This window comes from Typopeltis vanoorti, chromosome 5 (genome assembly GCF_054136105.1).
Source record: "Typopeltis vanoorti isolate ZY-2024b chromosome 5, IOZ_Tvanoo_1.0, whole genome shotgun sequence".
Classification (NCBI taxonomy): Eukaryota; Metazoa; Arthropoda; class Arachnida; order Uropygi; family Thelyphonidae; genus Typopeltis; species Typopeltis vanoorti.
Window position 1 is genome coordinate 154,925,137 of NC_143553.1, and position 22,761 is coordinate 154,947,897.

General features: G+C 35.3%; 1 protein-coding gene across 1 annotated transcript; it reads left to right on the forward strand.

The window, feature by feature from the left end:
* Positions 1-1,313: 1,313 nt before the first annotated feature.
* LOC150106963 (alpha-tocopherol transfer protein-like) lies at positions 1,314-22,761 on the forward strand. The gene is made up of 6 exons (XM_090393518.1): positions 1,314-1,400; positions 9,031-9,203; positions 12,459-12,701; positions 13,721-13,917; positions 19,503-19,616; positions 22,480-22,761. The coding sequence occupies exons 2-6, from the start codon at positions 9,038-9,040 to the stop codon at positions 22,759-22,761; spliced, it is 1,002 nt and encodes a 333-aa protein (XP_090249644.1). The 5' UTR covers positions 1,314-1,400; positions 9,031-9,037.

Consider the following 22,761-nt stretch of genomic DNA (forward strand, 5'->3'; position numbering starts at 1 on the left):
TTTTGAATTATACCAAACTGTATAATTTATCGATAATAAACAATATTTTTTTTAATTTTTACCATAATTTTGATATTTTATCCAAACACGTATACACTGTACTTACAGTGTGCATGTATATTTCGAAAGTTGCAAGCACCCTTTCGAGTGCCCTTCACTCCATTGAACCGCACTTAATTTAAAACTTAAATAGAGAATAATTTGTCGAAAATTGTAGTTTATTAAATAAAATACTTTTTCTAAATTCGTTAAAGTTTTTTTTTATTTTGTACTTGCTGGCACGCCGCGCGGTTAGCCTAGTGGTTTTGCGCTTCGCAACCATATGCCTGGGGAAGGAGTGTCCTAGGTTCGATTCCCGTCGGAGACGTGAGGAGCTGAAGGATCTTCCTCAGCCATAGCCAAGTTAGCCGGTCTTGGGCGCGGGAAGTAGGGTTTTTTCCGCCAGTTTATCTGGTGTTTTTCATCCCGCAAGCAGGCAAACCGGCCCCGTGAACACACAGAGATACAGCCAAGAATACCTTGAGGCATAGGAGTGACCATTCTATCCTCGTATTTCGGATTACGAAATCCAAGCATGTTTGGACGGTTGTGGACCTTAAAGGCCTGTTAAAGCCATTGGGATAGACTTGCTGGCACGTGAAAAATGTTCGGCCGACCTATTTTTGAAGGTCGTATGTTAACGTATTCAAGATTCCATAGTTCGCTTTACAATAGTATAATTTAAATTGTTCAATTATGTGTCATTAATTTTAAGAACTAAATTAAAATCGTTATTTTTTTTCTAAAAACATACTATTAATTACAGTTTGAATAATGGTGGGGGGGGGGAGAAACATTTTGCTTAAATTATTTTTTACAATACAGTGCGACATTATTTATATCGCCCAATTCAAAACCGCATGAAGATTACTCTTTCTTTATTATGTTACTACCTAATGTAAAATGTTGCTATCCAGCGTAAGATGTTCGGTAGACCTATTTTCGAAAGACTTATGTTAATGTCTTCAAGATTACATAGTTATTTTTAGAACAGTATAATTTAAATTGCTTAATTGTGTGTTATTAATTTTAAGAAGTGAAATGAGATCATTTTTTTTTCTTCTAAAAATAGGCACTCTTAATTACAGCATGAATAATAGGGCGGAGGGGAGGGAAACATTTTGTGTAAATTATTTTTGCAGTAGAGTGCGACATTATTTATATGACCAGTTCAAAATTGCAAGAACTCTGCTCTTTCTTAATTGGTTACCACTTCAGTCAAGGCGTTTTAAGGATGAGCTCAGTCACATGTGTCTTCTTTGTCGGTTACCTCCTTAAAGGCATAGTAATGCTCGTACTGTGAGGAAATCAGCTCACTTGAATCCTAACTTCTGACTGTGTAGTACGGTTTACAGTCTGCTGTGAGTATGAAATGTTAATCTGTTACTTAAGGAAGTTAGATAAATCTCTAAATAAATGCATTTGTAGAAGGAACTCTCTTACAACCCTTATGTAAATCTAACAAATCTTAGACGAGGCTCAAACTACTGAGTTAGAGCACTCATCGCATGCCAGAACAATGGTCTATGTCGTCAGGATTGATTACTTCGAGGCCAATAAACGTATCAGGCGGAAGTAAAACATGTCGGGGGGGACTATTGAATTCTTTCAAAGTGAACAGTTTCGTAATGGGTGGGAAGCATGAAATAAAAACCGTAACTTCAGGAAATACAAACCATGTTACCTTCGTTATGAGTAGCTTACTTTCATCTACAAATTCCTTATGAAAGATATTCAACTGCTAATGGGAGATGAACCTGCGTTTTTAATGAAGAACGCACAGTGTTTCTTCTGATTAGCCTACACTTCGTGCGAATTTTGTATGTGAATTCTGCTTACTAAAAGTTGTGCGGTCCTTTAGCGTCAGTGTTTATTTATTTTACTTTTAGGATTACTCATCGGTTAGCTTGCAGATTATGCAATCAAAAAATAATAATAAATAAACAAGAACTATATTTCTAGACCCATTCAGTTTGAATCCACTTAATGTTTCCATTCATCAGAGTTGTAGTTTTACGCGAAGCGACAAAAGTCCTTTTACGCATACCTTTTACAAATATCCTCTCATCAGGGGGTGAGAAACGACAGCCTGTTGTTAGAGTCCCGGCATCTTTTATTCACTTAGTAAAGACATTCATAAATAAAATAAGTGTTAGCAAGTTAGCACACACACTTTGAGGAATATGCCATTTCAACCGTATCGTGCTATGAAATGTTATTTTATTTTGCGTCTTGACAGGCTTCAGTTACTTTTGCTAACTGTCTTCAAATAGGGCCTGTCTTAATGCATGTTGGAAGCAACTCATTACTGAAACTCTCATAGAATATTTTTATTAAAAAATATTCTAAAGATAGGGAAAACAAAAGAAAAACAATGTCCGCATTTATCCTTCGTTTGTAATAAAGAATCGGTAATTCGGCTTTATTAATAATCTCAAACATTGAGAGAACTGAGATTCTTTTTGGCGTTGTCAATATTTAAAAGATGCCTTCCTTATCTCTGTAGGTATTGTTCTTTAGTAAGATAGATTAGAATTCTGTCCACTATGCAAAGAACCTTTTAAGGTAGTGATCGACAAACAAGCTCACCCGTAGCGATTGGATTTCTCCAGCTGGTGAGTAGTTGCAGACTGTAGAAATTTATTGTTTTTATTTAATAAAAATAACTTGTTAAACAGCGATTTTTTTTAAGACAGTGTTTCCCAAACGTGGGAAATTTTGAACATTTTAGGGGGCAATTAGAATGACGTTGCATTCGTCATCGATATACTTAACAAAAATCACCATTGTCGGCGATAAATTGTCAATGTTTCAACCCTGACTTTCCGAGTAAAAAAGCTGACATCACTAGCACCCCAGTCAACATAAATACAGTATCAAGAAGAACTCTTATAAAAGCAAAATGATGAGTCTGTTAGAACTTTATTCAACATAAAAGGAACAATGGCATGGCTTTATGACGAGACAGAAACGAAATACCGAAATTCAACTAGTTTTGCAGCAAAAAAAAAAAAAAAAAGTGTTGCCCTTCCCGTCGTCATATTTAGTTGAATGTGGCTTTAGTGCTGTAAATGACTTGCTACTGAAAAAAGAAATCATCTGGATATCGCAAACCATGGGGATTTGAGATTGAAAATGACTAAATTAATACCTCAAATGAAAACTCTTGGCAGCAGACATCAAGCTCAAGGATCGCATTAACTTGGATTTTATTTTCCCGAATTCAGTTCGATTTATGTTTTATAATATACAAAGTGTAATAAAATTTATATTCATTGTAGAAAGTCAAATTAAAAATAGTTTTACCTATGTTCCTTTTGTTCTTTAAAGTATATATTTATATTATACTTTTTCAAAAACTTGGCTGACTATTATGCTAGAGGGGGAAGCATCAAAATCTTCGATGCGTTGAAGTGGAACATGATCCAGAAAACGTTGGGAAACACTGCTTTAAGAGAACACAAACTAATGTGCGTAATATAAAGGTTCAGCCTAGTAAGAAAATGTAATGTAGCTATTTTATATTTTCAAAAAAATTAGTTGTTTTCACTGTTCTTTCTATTCTTATTGTCTTCTATTTCTTGGTATGGTTCTCAAATACAAAGGAATGTCTTCGCTAATCAATTTATGGAACTCGTAATGACTTACTGGGAAATATTGAAACGAACTTCACTTGCAACCATACGCTAGTAGATATTTTTCGTGGTGAATATGGTTTGACATATATCAACCCCAACTTTAAGAACGTTTCATTGACAGTTATCTCTGTTGTTATGTAGAGGCGACACTGATTTTTCTTTTGTAAAACGTGGGTTTCTTCATCTTCCAAAATAGGCAAACAAAAAGATTGCAACTAAATTCTGTAATACTCTTGACTGACAACCTTCGTTCCTTTGGCAGCAATATGAAGCATAGAAGCCTCACCTTTCTATAAAAATAGACCTACTTAAGATCTTTGTTTTATTTTTTTATTCCAAGACGAAATTTGGCCTTAAAATATATTGCTATATTTTATAGGTGAGAAATTTAATTTTATTCCTTTTTAGATTTCATTGCAATGACGCATATGTTCTAAATAACTTAAGTTCTGGGTACAGTGCAAGTACAGAGTGTGTGACTACTAACTGTGGATGTCTTTTAGATTATGTTATCCTTAGCACCCATTTGGTATAGAAGCGATAATAACGAAAGAAAAATAAGGAACAGTTTCTTCTACCATTCTGAAAATAAGTTGCAATATCAGAAAAATATGGAAACCTTTTTATCTTCAAGAATATTCCTCATTATAGTGAAGTCACTATAATTATATTATAGTGAAAAACCATGAAGTGCTCCGACATCCTAATCTTAATATCAGTTAAAACCGTTACTTAAACATTGATTTGCACGCCATCCTTCAAGGGGACAATGGAAAACTGGTTACCTTCAATGCTGCCAAAACAGTTCGGCCTTTTCTCTCTTAAAAGCGATCTAAGCTGACCTCCCCTTTATAAGCAGTACTTCACAAATCACTAGACTGCATCAGATCTCTCCGCTTGCATTAACATTTTAGCTTCGACCTCTCGAAGCATATGCAAATCAGACCAGCAACTTCCTCAGCAACCCAAAATTTAACGTTGTCTTCAGTTGAATATGTTATTTTACACCCGCTCAGCTAATAACTTGATAGAAATCTCACATTTGTCCATGATTAGAGTACTGCTTACAGTACTTCTGAAATGCTTGGAAAAGTACATCTGAAACATTAAGTTCTTGATGCCCAGAGAAGGAAAATCCAGCTTCTAGATGAGCATTCCCTTACAGACTCACCTGAAATTTTGTCTGATAGATAAACTGTCTCAGCTCCGGATCTTTTCTACAAGTTATTCCTCCAGTGAAGTGGCTACAATCATTTCTCCATTTTCTGTCGTACCTGATAAAACTAGGCCCGCACTTGCCGAGCCTCCCTTTGAAGTGCAAATTCAAATACACCGAACCTGCTTCTCCCCTTCCTCATTTATTCTCTCTCTCTCTGTCCTATGGATCAACGTTCCTCATGAAGTATTCACCAAACTGCAACATGCTGCGCTTCAATAAAAATATCAATAGGTCCATCCAACTGTCGTATATGGGATCAATATAAAAATGCTATCGAATTTGTTTATTACCCATACAATAAATCCGACAACCCACCAAAAATTATATTATTAAAAAAATAACTGACAGATTTTTTTTAAACTGTTATCGACTAAGAGTTGTAAACTTATAGGTTTGAATAATGAAATAATAATTTATATAAATATAAATTATATATAAATAAATTTCTTTGTTTTACATGGTCCGGAAACCATGCTCGAAAACAAACATTAAAACGCTTTAAGCCACTTCAGACCTGCAGTAAGCAAAGTGATAAAATTAATCTAACGAAAATCGCAATCATCCATGCCTGTAGAGGCCAACCCGTAACCTATTCTTTAATGAGCAAAGGCGCTCACCACTCGACCAGCATAGTTGTTTAAGCCCTCCCTATTTGTTGTTTCATTCCACTCTTCATTTTTTTTAAACATTAAGCAATAATTAGCGATCATGTTTGTTTTTTCCTTGGCTTTGATATCTTTTTTTCAATAGCTATGATATATTGATAGAACATTTCTTCCTGTTCTTCTCTTATGCTTCCATTTATTCTTTGGAGGACACACATGCGAATCGAGAAAATGAACTTTTATGCTCATATACGATTCTACTAACTTAGACGGTAGTAAGACCTGCATTGATGTATATCGGTGAGATCAGGCAGATGACCAAGGGAATGGACGTAGATGAAACGAGTTGGCTTGCAAGTTGTAAAATAATATTGGTTAAGTTCAAAACTAGCTGAACCGAAGAACTATGAAAGTAATCAAAGTATCCTGAATTACCTGCTATTCTATTGTTTGATTTCCTCAATATTTTTTGCTGAATTCTGCCTTTTTTACTGAAATACTGAATTTTTTTCAGTTGCATTTGGCAAAAATACGTATGCACGTCTATTAGATATAATTGGTACTCTTATTCTCAGAATTAGCCAAAACGATTTGAAGGCACACAGGATCATCGGATACAAATGGAAGAAACTATTCACAATGCGTAAGCTAAAAATTTAAGTTTTATATGTTTGATGGCTTCACTCTACTCAAATGATATTGCGAAAGGCATCTTTTTATAGTAGTTTGGAATTATTTGTTCATTATTGTTTTAATGGCACCCCTATTAATATTAGTTTCACAAAACTACTTGCTTGAATACCTTTGCTTGATGGAAGTTTTTTTTTAACTTGGTTAGACTAAATAATACGTTTTAGTTTAATCCTTTATCGAAGTGTAAGTAAACAAAGTTTGAGCCTTAAGTATCTTCAGGTGTGTATGTGTGTATATATACATACCTGATGTATAATATATACATGTATAATGCTATGGGATATATACATTATGGGATACTAAGGTAATTGATGTGAACTCAGTCCACAAGTTGCCCCAGTCCTGAAGATACTTCAGGGGCAAACTTTATTTGCTTACACTTGCATTAAATGAAGGATTAAATGAAATATATAATTTATAGTCTAACCAAGTGAAAAAAAAACTTCCAACGTCTTGTTTCTAATCCAGAGTAATTTAATAATAAGGTGAGACACCTTTTGGCATAAGGAAATATGACTTTTGCATTTCTTCAACCTTGGTATCACCTCTGGGTCTGGCTCCCACTGAAGAACCCCCTAACGATCGAAACCGGTTGGAAGCTTGGGTGATGGATAGCAATGAAGTTAACTGAGGCACGACTGTTGCAGTGACTATTCCCATAATGCATAGCATTATACTTCTCCGCAAGGAGATGTGTTTTGCATTATAGGATACTAAGGAAAGTGATGAGAACTCGGTTCACCTTTTGCCACGAGTCGTCCCAAATCCTGAAGATACTTCAGGCACAAATTTTGTTTGCTTATAATTGGATAAAGGATTAAACTAAATTTATATCTTTGCTTGAATAATTATGATGTACTCAAACATGCAATTACTGAAAATCAAATCCCCTTTCTGCAGAATGAAGTCACAACTATTTGAACCTATTTTGTCACGATTATTTGACACTGAGATCCTGATTTCGGTATCAGGGAGAAATGACGAAACAATCGTCCATGGTTGTTAATGAATTTCAATGGTATATAACATAGGTGGCCAACAGCAGACCGGTGAGCTGCATGCGGCCCGTAATGTGATTTTGTGCGGCCCGCGGCAGGATGAAAACTATGTTTAAATTACATGTATTATCAATTTAGCTATTAGTTTCGACCGCAGATTTTCTGATTGATATACTAGTTATATTCATTATTTCTGATGAGGGGAAACAATTTATATTCTTAACTCTGAATCAAAATTGCTTTAAAAAGATTACTCCATTTATAAAATCTACTGCTTCTCTGTGCGAGTTGTGGGAGTGGTAGATTTCGATGCCCTCCAGAGTAACGCATCGTTGAAAGTCGCTTGTTTTGCTCTGGTTACAGTGACCAGTTTCGGAGACTCGGTTTCACAGTTAACAGTGTTATTGTTGCAGTTTGTGTTCCCTGGTCAGTTACTTCAGCCTTTGTGTACTATGAGTAAGGAACGTAAGATCTGTGAAGAAAACAGGTCATTTCAGGAGAAATGGGAAAATGAATTTCTGTTTATAAACCAGAATGACAACAAACCACAGTGCCTTGTGTGTTTGCAAGTATTGTCTGTGCACAAGGAATATAACCTCAAACACTACTACATACAGCACCATGCCGTTAAATACCAAAAATACGTTGGAGAGTACGCACTAAAATTCTTCGCAATTTGAGAGAAAGGTTAGTGATCAGAAATCTAATTTTACTAAACCAACATCAATAAAAAAAGCTCACTCTTGGCATCGTTTGTTGTAATCTCAGAGATAGCAAAAAAAAAATCATCTGATGGTGACTTGCGCAGGAATTTAATTAACATCTGATGATGGTGTAAACGAATAGTCAATTAAAAGTTGATATGCTACTTTCTGGGTATTATTTACCATATGGAGCAATACAGGAACATGAAACTGACTTTAAGTTGATAATATTGAAAGAAAGGATGATATAAGTCCTCTGGTGGTAAACGGGTTTCTCATATTAATTAAAATACGCCTTTGATCAAATATGAATTGTTAACATTGGAAGATCACCTGACTGAAAATTTGCGAGTGTTAGTCATTAATAATTGTGATCGTTGTAGAAAGAGTGGAATATTTATTGGCGAGTGACATTAATGCTATAGACAAAATAACGATAAAATTAATTTAAAAATGTATCCAGGATATGTTTGAGAACTAAATTACTTCGTATACAAGATACATTATAGTTCAATTAGAACCCAAAGACTGTTGGATAAGGAGCTTAGACGCCATTTTGCAAAGAATGGCGTACCTTTCCAGTTTCTGCCAACTGTCCTATTTCTTGCAATTTCACTGTCATTTCCCACCTCTTTTAATATTTCTGTAGACCTCTTTTAATAATGTCCGTCATAGTTGACCTCGAGGAGCACAAACTGATTAACAATATTGGCTGCTTATGGCAACACCTTATGGACATTTGGTTAATTATAAACTGCACTCTGGTTCCGAGATTACACTTTTTCCTTTTTTTCTTTATTTGTGACACTGTTTGTTACTGGCATGTATTACTCAAGGAGTCGCCGGTCTACTCCTAATGTTTTTAACGGTAGGTACAAGGTTCGGTGTTCTAAGGTATTTAACAATGCTAAAGCAAAGCTGTGATTGTAATTTTGAAAAATGCAGCATTATTTAAATTTAAGTGAATTTCTCATTTTAAAAGTGAGAGTGGCCTTGTTTGCTATGCTTTCCTAGCGTGATATTCCTCAAGCCTTGCTTCTTTTTGGGGTAAGTCATTTGGAATGTGCTAATGTTTACTTCTTATGCTTTCTTCGTCGGATATCACATCTGACACTATTATTATTTTTGTCAAAGCTGCACCATGAGTACAGAGGATTCTATATCATGCGGAACAGCAAGTATTACCTTCCGTGCATACAACGACCCGAAACTGAACCTCTCCGATATGGAAAAGGCAGTTGATGAACTTAAGGAGGATCCAAGTAAAAGGGACCAGCACATCAACAAACTCAAAGACATGTTAGGAAGTGAGTAATATTTAGAAAGATATTTTCCTTCAGGTAGATTTTTATCCAATCATTTTAATTAAATGATTCATTGGTGTTTTCTGTTAAATCCGTAATATCTATCAGAAGTGTTTGTCTTTTAAACATTTAAAAGTTAAAATTTAAACACCTGAAACAGATTCTGATACTTGGAATTTTTGAATTACCGTCGAAGCATTTAAGGCTATGAGGCCACTGTATTATCTCTGCTAATTGCGTGGATTCTTCTGATATATTTGCCTGTTTCGTAGCAGGAAAAACCCTATTTTCCCCTGTATGAGACCAGCTCACCCAGTTTCAGTTGTAAAGGCCTTTTTATAAAGTTTCACGCTTCCTAAATAGAATTCCACCTCAGGTCATTCCACCCGAAGGTCATCATGAATAACGACTGATCTACGGAAAGAAACTCCTGGAATTCTCAAATATTCAGCACAACACATTCTTTTGGCATATTAACAATTTTTCTACTGAAGTGGAAATTCTCCCTCGGGACAACTGTGAAGAGCTGAAAGTCATTGTGCTTCACATTAAGTTGGTCTGTTGTTGACTACTTGAAAGGCAAGATTAGAAAGTGAATATTTTTTGTCCAATCGTTTGTCTTAAAGTTTCTCAAGATGCGACACTTTTTTCATTGATTTATTCTCTTTAGATGACATGTAAAGAACGCTGCTTAAATGGCATTCTCATTTAAATATTTGCATCGCCAGGAATTCTCCGTTAACTGAATCCATTTAAAAAGAATAGCATTCAGTGATTATTTTTGTTAATTGAAAGGTAAAGCATACGGGGAAAAAACTATCATAAGGGTATTCATCTCTAGTACTATGAAAGGACACCTTCACAAACGTCGGTCATCTCAAGGAACAGCCGAATTTACTGCTATTAGTAACATTACAATCAAGTCTTATACAGTATTTAAATTAAGGGGATATTAATCCCATATTGTTTTAAAACCGAATAAGAAACTCAAAGATTGGATTCAGAGTTTCATGCCGAATATAGTAAACTATAAAGTATCGGCGATTACTAGCGTGAGCTAATGCAAGTAGTCCTAGTACGTAGTACAATCTCGGGCAACTCGTTGCAAAGGTGGGTAAAGTTCTGATCGCTAATCGTGGTATTTCCCATAATGTAAAAACACATTTCCTAGTAAATGTATGCTGTTATTACATTATGGTGGAAGGTCACTACCCAGACCGGTTTCATACTTTTTTGAGGCTTCATCAGTGAGTAGCTAGACCAATTAATACCAAAGTGTATAGCGAAAAGAACTTTATATACTCTGCTATACGAGTTTCCAGGTGCAACCATTAAGTTACTTAAATATAAAGAGCTAATAAGCTTCATTTCGGCGATATAAACATTCTTTAAATTAAGGGGATATTAAATCCCACATTGTTTTAAAACCGAATAAAAAACTCAAAGATCGGAATCGGAGAGTATCTTGCCGAATATAGTAAACTATAAATGTCGCCGAAATGAAGCTTATTAGCTCTTTATATTTAAGTCTTAGACAGTTTTACAGTTCCACCACAGATATTCCATATCTGACATTGAAATGCGAATCATATACAGTTAGAGACATGAATGTAGTTTAACGGCTGAGGAAAAACGATTCTTGCTTGAGTGATTAATCCCAAATGTTCGCTTTAGTGCTGAAAGTGGAATAGTCTGCAACTGGTTTTCATGATGGATCCTTTAGATGTAGTTAAAATCTGATTCTTTAACTTCTTTGAATGTCCTGTTGATCATTTGTATATTGCCTACGAAGATTTCCGGACAGAGCTTAATTCATTTGGACGCCTTCTTGCTTGTTTTGTTTATAGACATTCTTGCATTATCTTGCAAATTATAAATAACAGAATTTTTAAAAGCACTGTCATAGTAGTTACGGTAGGATAAAAAAAAACCGCTCAACATATCCTAATGCCACTTATATACTTAATTCAACGAATTACGAAATATTATTATGGCAAAGTACCATATTCCATACGAGATAAACGTAGACCACAAGATGTATTTAAATTTGTGCAGTGAAGTAACGTTTCTCAAGTTTTCGTATAAAGAAGTTTCATTAGAAATTTCTTTGTGAAGGATGTTTTGTCTAATTCTAGAGAACTCTGTGTTTGGTAGCCATTGCACGTTCAGAAACCTAAATTGTTCATGCTCCTGATACTTAATATAAGACTCGTGTTCTTCGCGATGGATAAAAACAGATATTTCAGATCATAATAAGATAAGTCACAGGAACAAGGCATCTCGATGAAAACCAAATGAAGAAAATTTGTCCAGAGATGAGCAAAAGTTTAAAACTTTTCTGATAGGAGAAAAGGTTCACAAAATGTTGCGGTTTTTAAAATTTAAAATGTGTTCAAAACTTTCTTTCGAAAAAGAGTGGAATAAGAATAATTTCCTCTTGAGTATAAAGGCAGGATTCTACATATCTATTCTACATTAGGTGCTAAATGCTCTATTGATGAAGACATTATTGAAACCACTTAATTAAAAAGTTGACGTAATATGCTTAAATTCCTCCTGTAGAAGTACATCCTTAAGATGTATTAAGGTTTTAATAGTTCCAAACCTTCTTGATAAGAATAAAGGTGTGATTCTGCACGAATAGAGGCCTGTGCGAGTCAGTTTTCTGAAATACTGAGAACTGTAGGCTGGCATCAGTTTGTTGAGGAATTTTGCGAATAGCAAATAATATTTGGTTGTTGACTTCTCTAAAGTTAACAGTTCTCGGATATATCCAATTATTTTGGGTATAAAATATTTGAAACCTTGCATAGAATATATTTGGCCGCTCTTGGAGATTCGTATTATGTAGGAATAAAGAAAGGAAAACATGGGGATTTCATGGAATTAACACATCTCGTTTGTTTCCTTATACTTGTCGTTTTTTTTTTGTTTTGCTCAATAAAGCAGATGTTGAGTAATGCATCGTGCTTTTAAAAACGAGAAACAGTATAATGTCACTTATGTGGTTATAATTTAAGTAGTACGCCGTTTCTCTTCTCAAAGTATGATTCGACACGGGCTCCATTCGATACGAGCTTTTAAGGTTCCGGGGGCGGGCGGGTGGATATTATAAACTATGGAACTTGATTTTCCTGAAAACTAATATTTTACCATGTTTCAGTGGATATGTTGCCATTCTTAACAACAAAGAAAAAATTTAATGAAATAATTACTACATTATTATTTACTTTAAACTGAATTCCTTATTTCTTACAGAGCAGAAAGACTTCGTTTCAAGAACAGACACAAATTTCCTTTTGGCGTTTCTGCGTGTGAGAAAGTATGACGTCCAGAGAGCCTTCGATTCCATCCAACTGTATTACAAGACGCGAATGAACATCCCGGAATGCTTCAAAACATCAGGACTTGAAGAAATCCGTCCTCTGCTCTTGAGCAATGTTATTACCGTCATGCCTTACCGTGCACAAGAGGGTCAGACAATTATTATTGTTCGCACGGGTAAGTTAAGAAATCTTTACTTCAGTAGCTTCACCGAGAATACCTTTTTTAAGTAAGAGTTTTTAATGTGTTAGTAAACTCATGGAATGGCTGGGTTGCGGATTATGAAACTAAGGATATGATTTCAGTATATTATGTCTTCCAACCACTTTGTTTTGCGTGAAAAAAAAAATCCGAGAGAGAGACCACGTATGCCTAATATTTGAGGCAAATGTACCTGTTAATTAATTAGCATAACCTAACTCCTAAGGCAAAAGAAATCGTTAATCACACTCGACTCTTGAAAATTATTCTCGAGGCCACTAACACATTAACAACTACTTGCTTCTACGACAAAAGCATGGTGAATAATCTGGAGGCTGGGATGGCCTTTAGTTGTGCTATTGCCTCTTACGTGAGTGATCTGCTTCAAGTCTAGGGTAACTACGAAATCTGTCCGCTGATTGTGCACGCTCCTAATCCCATATTCTGATACGTGCGGACATTCATTTTCGAATATGAACATATTAATCATTCGGTAGTATTTTGTCAGTTTTATCGTCGACATTAGTGTCGTTTTATGGTTCTTATCTTGTATGAAATGTTCATAATAGGCAAGATTATAACACATAAATATTAAAACAAATATATATAAATTACAGGTTATGTGAATAAATTACAAACCTTTTGTAATGTATTAATCGTAATTGGAACGAAGCAGTGATTTAATTCGGGTTAAGGTTAATCAGCCATCACCAGCCTTTTACAACTGGTACTTTACCTCATGTACAGAAATGCTTTTGTTATGTATCTGACGCAGTCAGTTAATGATGCTCTCAATTACCCATAGTTTATAAGTACAGTAAAACCGGCATAATGAGAACCTTATATGACGAGGAATACAGTATAGAATAAAAGTTGAGTTTATTTTCAAAAAAACGTTTGAAGATCTTAAAATATGTCAACAGGATGATTATCTACAGTAACTTTACAAATTCTTAATTGTGTACAATTTCATTATTATTTTTAATTTATTTTAGGTTCTACTGACCCAGTCACCCATTCTCTAGCCATGTTCATCCGAACCGTATTCCTGTGTCTTGAGTGGTGTCTTCGGTTCGAACCTTGTACAATCAACGGAGTTCTTTGGATTGGCGACTACAAAGACTTTTCGTTTGCCCACTTAAAACAGTGGCTTCAGGTCGGCCTAACTACATCCTTTATGAAGTTGTTTCAGGTCAGTAATGCAAAACGTAGGGTCAAGACAAGAGCCAAATTTAATTTAAGGAGTTTATTTTATTTTGTTCTGCAATGCGAAAAGGACACAAATGAGTGATATTGAAGATATCTGTTGTAATACGACTCACTTTAAATTCATGAAAACTGACTTTATTCGTCATAATGAATATGCATTTCTACGATTCTGACAAACTGTAGGTTGAAATCCTACTGCGAGGATGATTAAACAGATGAGTGTAATATTTATGTGATAGATAAATTTGTTTGCTGTGTGACAACCACAGTCCTGCTTTTTGGAGTCAATAATTAGTTAAGTTTGACGGTAGGCGTGCCTTGAGGAACATTCCAAGATTATCTAATGATCCCTCCAAGCAAGGATGTTCTGCACATTAAATGCCTTGCATAAGTGGAACTCGCGTGAAATCTGTCCTTTACCTGAACATTTTTTCTCCCTTTTGTACCTATCAACAAGTTAATACTTAACTTGTTTTCGGTGGTATTCCAGGTGACTAGCAAGAGTTATACTCTGCCAGTGTTAACCACGACGAGATAGCTACATGAGCAGATGGTGAATACTTCAATTTAAATATGCAAAACGTAGAAAGCGGAATAATGTATGGAAATCATTTAGAACACAATGAAAGTTTCGTACAAATAAGTTGACCAGAGAGCTTACGGGAATACGCCGTAAGCTCTCTGGTCAACTTGCCCAGGCGTCCGTATATTCGCTTTCTAACATGGTCCATTTTTTAAGGTTTCACTGGTCTGACAGCTGTTTCTAACTGGTTGTCCTCCGAGACCAGGCAGATACTTAAGTAAAGCCCACTCTAAAAAATTAGGCGACCCCCCCCAGACCACTCCCTACTAGTGACCAAAAAATCATCCAACTCAGAGTTGGTTTCACTGAGTGACAGACTCGCTCTAACATTGAGCAAAACCGTTCAAATTCCAAGGAGAAGCATCCATTGGCAATGCCGGAAAACACTTTCCCCAGAGACTCGAGGCAAAATCTCCCGAAATCTTAAGCTCCTTCAGCGGGACATGACTCGGAAGAAACCTTTAAAAGAGCAACAACTCTCATTCAATACTAAGGAAGTTGAAAAGTCGAGGTGGTGTATTTTTCTAAGCGAACTCTAGGTCGGTGTGTAAAAGTATTTCTTATGCGTAAAAGGTTCCTTCCTGGTCTCTGAAGAGAATCAAGCAGTTCGAAACAGCTGTCAGGCCAGTGAAACCTTAAAAAAATGGACCAAATTAGAAAGCGAATATACTGACGCCTGGGAAGCATACGTGTTCTCTGAAGTGGTCCGCGCTAGAGCGACTCATAAATGCTGGCAGGCGTATTCCCGTAAGCTCTCTTCGCAACTTATTTGTACGAAACTTTAATAGTTTCTACATTCGGCATTTGAAATAATACTGGATCTAATGTCCACTTAATTTTTTATAGAGTTTGCAATGCCGAAGAACTTTTGGCTCTTCATTTTAGTAAATATTTAGAACACAATTTAATGCTGTATTAGTGTTCCTTTTTTGGTTTACCTGCCATCTTTGTTTGGATAGCTAGCTCTTTCTGATCTTTCCTGTATGAAGCACCCTTTCTTCGAGTTTTGCAACCAATCCAAGTTTACCTGGTGCATCTGTTCCATCATCTACACTTTTTCCTGCACATAAATGATCTACTCTCAGTCGTCAGTAATCCTATCCACAAGTTTGTTTATAACAGTGAAAGCCATTTATTCTACTCTTTCGACAAACCGCACAAAATACACATTTGTTTCACAAACTTTGCTTCCTGCGTATTTAGGCGCTTAACGAATATTAGTAAATATTGCTTATTCATATGTTTCATTTCAAAGCAGTGGTTAATTGTATTTACTTCGAATGTTCTCCAGGGAAGTTCCAAATCTTTCTGTCCCTTTCATCACGCGTTCGTAATCAGGGACTGTTGATATTGACTTTATATACATATCAAAACTCGTTTTATATTATCACTGTCATCCGAGCTAGTTTTCTGTTACCAATAAAAGTTTCGCATAAACTTCACACATGAAAAAAAGCTTAAACAAGTTCATGTGGGGAGATAGTAACTTGCTTGCAGTGGTAAACAACACGCCCTCCCTAAGAGCCACTATACTGCAGAGGCAACAAAAATAAGTACTTTTATTATGCCAGTGAATAAGGTATGAGGAGTCTGTGTAATATATTTCTCAACAAATAGTGCAATTAGAGACAACTGGGATAAAAACACACTAATTAATGAATCGCATATCCCGTTATACAGAAACTATGCTGTATAGACTGAAACAAAACCATATGTTGCATGGGCAAACACAGCATCTAACTAAAAACTATTGTTATTAATTATATGTGTGCGAGTTCGATTTCCCAAGGCAGCAATAAAATTCAACCGAACGTGTTAAAATTCGTAAAAGTGTTAAAACTAAGTTTTATATATATATATATATATATATATATATATATATATATATATATATATATATAATGAATGTTATGGCAGTTTCACATGGAATTCGGTTGAAGAGAGTTGGCATTTCAACTCAATTGTCAGCAATGCTTTTATCTTTCGGTTGAGCGATCTTTTGTTAATACCGCACCAATCATATGCACGTTTTAATAAACAGACTGCCTTTGCTGTCTGTTTTGCGTTAGGCTTAATTACCGTAAAAGGAGAAAAGTCATAAAAGTGAAAAATGTTCCTGGTCCGGGGATTCCCTTATTCAGGTAATATTCACTAATTTCATGTTATCAGTCTGTGGTGTGCCAGTATTGGTAAGTGGTGATATTATTTGATCCCTGAGATGGATAAGTGGTTGATAAAAAATAAAAAAAAAAATCCCGCGAACAATCAGAAGAAGCAGAAACAGACTAAAAAAAAAAGGACAGTATTTCATATTTTACCAGAACAGCCAGCATCATCTTCAGAACCAAACGGTAAGAGGCAAAAAATGTAATATATGCATTTGATTTTTGCAATATTCGCTGTGAATGTTTTGTATTGAATATAAATACAATAAATATTATAATAATATATCTCTATTACGATTTTTTTTCGAGGGGGGGCCGTGAAATATTTTAATTTTTGCAAAGGGGGCCATGACATCCAGAAGTTTGGGAAGCACTGTTATAGTGCAATCTGCGTATATTTTACTAACCGGTTTACCCTAAAAACCATTAGAGGTCCTCAGCTTTTCATACCTAGATCGAAACCAAATCCTTTCCGAAGACCGGTCCAACAATGGAAGCTTTAATTTAAAGCTCAAATACCGAGAATAAATTCTTATGTACTTCCTTTGCGCGTTTTATCCTGCTGCCACTGCAGGGTCTGCGTGTAACATTTGATGCCACCCTTGTTAGTACAACCCCAACTGACCTGCTGCTCGGGGGGGGGATGCATTTTTGACTGTAACAGCGTGTGTTCATGTGGCCGGTTTGCCAGTTCTGAGGGACGAAAAACCAGAGTTTTCTGGAGAGAAAACCCTCTGCTTCCATAGGTGAGACCAACTAACTCACCTTTAGTGAAAAGATACCAGATAAAGTTTCCTTCCGTCACTGACGGGAATCGAGCCCTAGTCTATACCGACTGAGCTATGCAGGCATTAATAAATTCTGATGTACTAAATTCACCATATTTCTTTAAACTTTCCGTTTATTTAATCGGGTAAAATCATCCGCTTAGAATAAAGACGCAGTCCCAGTTTCTCTAACTTGTACACCACACTTAATAATACTTCACAGTACTGCTTAAAGTAGATGATAAAAACAACTAACGGCCAACAGAACATTTTTATCTGATTTTGGATCAAACTATTTTCCAATACATTGTTCAATTCTAATTGTAATTTGTAACTTAAATATAAAATAAGAAAAAAAAAACGTTTCCTACCTTTTTTTTAATCCATTTGCCTACTGTGTTCCAAGGAAATATATTTGCAAACATATTAAAAAAAAACAAAAAAAAACAATTCAGGTAAAATGGTCAGGGTTATGGCAAAGAGTGCTTGTCAGTACCAACAAATCGTAGTTAAATCATACAATGAAGATTCCTGAACTCCTGTTTTTTCTTTAAGATTCCACCATAATTTATTGATTCCCACATTATTTCTAGACTACTTATGTAAAAGTCTGGTATTCTGATAACCGCTTAGTAATCCCCCCCCCCTCAAATACGGTTGCGAGAATCTTTCCGTGGAACACAGTAGGGAAATGCGTTAACATTTTGCACATTTAGTTTTATTTTCCTATTTTCAGATAGGTACAAAGAAGGGCAGGTGCTATGTCACTCATCTAGTATACAACCTCCTTCATTCCCCGTTCACTGAATTATGCAGCTGATCACAGGAAAACGTCACTTCATCACATTATTTGATGTTTCATATCATCAGCTACTTCAGCTGGAACCACATGTTTTGGTTTCGCGTTGCGTTTCCGACCAGTTTTTGAAATGCATTCTCGCTCCAACCATTAGGTCGCGGGTTCGAATCCTGCTGCAGGCATGGATGTTTCGATTGTCTTTGTGTTGTAGTGTAACCATATCAGAGGTCTATAACCTCTGCTATGGCTCAGTGTGTCCTTGCACCGTTACAAACCGTAAATCACTATTTCCTGTCTCTGACACGGAGAGATCTTTTATGCTGATACGCAACTTCGTTCTACTTCTTCCTCTCAGTGGTCAGTTAAATTTTTTTTTCATGTTTTCTTTCATCTGCTGAATAATTTTTACATACTCAAGTATGCAAATATATGCTGAGTTTTTATTCGAGATTGTTTTTCGATTTGATTCTTTCTATATTTTTCATTTAGTGAAATGCGTTTTATCCTACGACATGGTGATTTCATTGTCACATCTATAATAAGTTGAAGAAATCTCTGTAGAAAGAATAGTACAATCAGGAATTCACTTACGATGTGTGTGTAGATGGATGGATGGTGTGCGACTCGAATTTACACACCGTTTTTCATCTTTATTGTAGTATAATCTCACGAAAAGGTGCAAAAATTAAAAGTCTAGATTTTTCGTATTACTATCGAATGGTAAAGCCTATAGACATTTTTCTAAAGTGGGACGGAGTGTTGGAATATTTTTTTGGGAAACTAAACTCATATCTACACCTCAGAACAAATGAAACGATCCCAATAAACATGAATTCCGCTAGAACCATTTTTTCTAAAGCACCATCCCCACAACTTATACAGCAGTTAGACGCAACCCAATAAATCATCTAATTGTAAACAACTAGATTCACTGCAAGACATGCCAAGAGTTGCGATCGGTTTAAGATTCGCCTGAGCCAGCAGTAGTTGCAATTTGTTTAGTGTCATGGGGTGGGTTCATGTTCAATTATTATTCACCTTTATTATTTGCTCACCTTTATTTTACTGCTCAGTGACGTTTCCCATTCATGGAGTAGAAACACAGGCTTCATGATAGTTCAGAAGATATGAATGTTATTTCAAAGAAAATAAAAGTTAAACGCGTATTCCATTATTAAGTTTGTCATGAAAGCTATTGCAGAAGTCTATAATGGGATTCTTCTGAGACTAATAATATTGCGGTTTCTTTTATAGGGTGGTCTTCCTGTTCGTCACAAGAGTTTCCATATTGTGAATAACTCGGATATTTTTGGAACTTTCTACACGGGTATTATTAAACCACTGTTGAGTAGAAAACTCCAAGAAAGAGTAAGTGTTTTCAAGACTTGAGAAATATTTGAAACTACCGAAAACATTTTTAATTGTTTCCAATATCATTTGATTACAACGTAACGCATACTTCATTAATCTGATAATGAACAAAAGATAAAAAAGAAATTATTTAAAGATATTGACAGCTATTTTCATCAATATGTTAATAGGTCGCTTAAAGTTTGAGCCAGAAAACTGGGAGGAGACCTTCACGTTACCTTTTTTTAAGGTAATGCAGGCTTCTCACCTGTTACCTAATTCTCATTCTTAGGGTAGGCAGCAAGAATAAGTTTTCAATTAGGTACTGAAGGAATGAGGATGAATTGGCAATTTGGGACATGCCCTACATAACAGCTACTGTGACATAGACTGTCAGAAGAACTGCATATAGGGACATCAATAAAATCGAACTTGCTGAAGAATCGGAAAAACACCACCTGAACGTAATAGGTGTTTACCGGAAAAAACAACTGAAAGCTAGTGATATACTGCTGAATAATAAATATAATTGTTCTATCTGTAATATAACGAACAAGGAAAGATAGGAGTAGCGACAGCATTCAACACCAAACATGAAAATACTTCCTTAATTGGAAGCGATTGTGGACACATCTCAAAACGGAGAAACAGATAAGGAAATTTATTTGTAGCAATGGTCGCATGGACGGGTCTCCTATAGAAAAACTGGAGAATTTTTTCGAATCATCATCAGAAAAGGTAGGTGACATAAACAGTAGAAACCCAGTACTTGTCGATCTAAACAGCAGATTAAGAAATGAATTCCAGACATATAGAACTGTTTCGGTAACGTGGAAAAAAGAAGGCTAATAATAAGGGAATATATTTGCTAGATTTCGATTCAGGATCAGAACTAAGTCATTAACAGCAACCGTTTTAATGTTCCAACATAAAGATATGCACAAGTTCAAATGAGAAGAAATAAGAAAATTAGTTTTATTGTTCAATAGAGATATTGTCATGCTGGTTTAGGATACAAACGATTTGAAATCGGAAGCGATTGTCATCTGGTTTTAAGTAATACGAAAATAAGTATCGCTTTGAAAAGAACAATAGATGAGAAAGTTTGAAAATAATTAAAGTGGAGCAGTGTTTAGAGAATTGTATTCTCAGATATATAGAAGGGATCTGATAAACACCTACAACAAAAATTAATTTTGTCTTATATTATATATCCTAAAAAAGAACAAATTAAGATTTGATGAAACATTATGGTTAAAAGGTTAATAAGATATGTTCTTTCGTGTGGTTATCAGTGGCTTTAATATCATTATTCTTGTAGGTGTTTATCAAAACTTTCCAGACAACCCATCGTACAAATATCATCCAAGAAAAAATTAAATGGTTCCAAAGCAAGGAACAAACCTCCGTTACTCATTGGCAAACTCTGAAGAAAACATTGATTCAGCTAGGGATGTACTGAAGTTGTCTGCAAAGACAAGAACAACACAAGAAGTCAAAGAAGTAGTCCTGTAAAATGAAGAAAGCACACCGTAAATTCCAAGCAAATAAGTCTGCCGATGTCCTAAAGGAATAGAGAAAAAATATAAGAGAGCGAATCAGAGTGTAAAATTAGATACTCAAGAGCCATGGGTACTTCTGTAAGAATATTGAATATAAATAGGAGGTGGGAAAATGCTCAGGAGGCTATTCAAAATGCGTGGAAAAGAGAAAAAGGAAATCAAAGATGATAAAGGAGACATGAAAACCGAAGATAAGCGATATTTGGGATTATTTTGGCAGTATTTTGAAAAACCTTAAACGAAATAAGCAAATTAAATAAATCGGTAACATGAAATGGTCACGTGAAAGGCAATCAAGTGTATACACATGTATAAATCAATATTCGATGTTCAGAAATACCTTAAATGTGGAAAGGAATGGAGCAGATATTCTGTCACAAATGCTAAGATTTGGAGGTATAAAAAGGCCTGCGTTGTCTACATTGCATAATTCAGAAATCTGGATCACAAGGTCAAATTCTAAATTATTCGAGTAGAGCTGTCATAGTTCCCATGTATAAAAAGGATAATAACTTGAAAGCGAATTATAGAGAAATTTCTGTACTAAATGATCCACGTTACATTTATGCAAGCATTCCTGAGAAGAGGTTAATAAAATTAGATAGATTGAGAACTAGCTTTATTATGGAAGAGATTAAGATTAGATTCTAACTTTATGCAAGCCTAAAGTAAAGCTTTTCAAAAAAAAACCATAATTATATGGAGTAAATCAAGCATTAAACAGCGCTATGCATAATATAATTTTAAATTTTAATCAGCAGTTACAATCGAAGGTGATAGAGCTAAACAGTTCGATGTGTAATTATGTACACACTATCTTATTCTTCAGGCATATGCATTACATTGTAAAAGGCATTATGCCTGATATTAGCATCGATATATCAAACTTAATCTCTGCGCTTTATGTAGATGGCGTTGTACGTCTAAATCAGTCCAGCTCAAACCTCCAGGATTCTGTAACTAAATTGAGTAACAGCTGTAGACTTTGGCAAGAAAAGTGGCAAACTTATGTTTAGGCCTAAACATAAGTTCAACTGCAATAGTTCTGGGTGAAGAATCTACAGAACAGTTAAATATTTCAGCTATTTAGTCAGTTTTATGAAAGATGACAAATATAAATGTGGAAATACACAATAGAATAAACAGAACTGGTATGGTGAGAGGGCAGGTAAATAAATTTTATTGAAGGGAAAAAAGAAACTCGCCCAAATTTAAACTAGCAGTATATGAAAATGATGTGAAAATTTCACGAGTTTTCACATGTATGGTATTTATTTACTTTTAATGTGAATTGACCTTATTATTCTTTTTTTTTCCAGATGAATATTCACGGAATTGATTGGAACTCGCTACACCAACACATTTCTCCTTCTTGCTTGCCTCCTGAGTATGGCGGAACCACAGAAGCTATCAGTGGAATACAGCTGTATGAAAAGTTGGTGGGATGCAATTCTGAGTACCGGTCGTTTTCAAAGTATGGCTATCCAACTTGGAAGACAGGTAGTAATGATTCTGAGTTCGGTCAGAAGTCTTCAGAACCAATTCTCCATGGATATCGAAAGATTGAAGATACTTTACTACCCTTAAACAAATCCCAGTGA

What these genes read in the sequence shown, in the direction of transcription:
- LOC150106963 (XM_090393518.1), top strand. Translation starts at nt 9,038, where the DNA reads ATGAGTACAGAGGATTCTATATCATGCGGAACAGCAAGTATTACCTTC. An exon ending in AATTATTATTGTTCGCACGG is followed by an intron (nt 12,702 to 13,720) that starts GTAAGTTAAGAA and finishes AATTTATTTTAG; the next exon opens with GTTCTACTGACCCAGTCACC. An exon ending in GTAGAAAACTCCAAGAAAGA is followed by an intron (nt 19,617 to 22,479) that starts GTAAGTGTTTTC and finishes TTTTTTTTCCAG; the next exon opens with ATGAATATTCACGGAATTGA.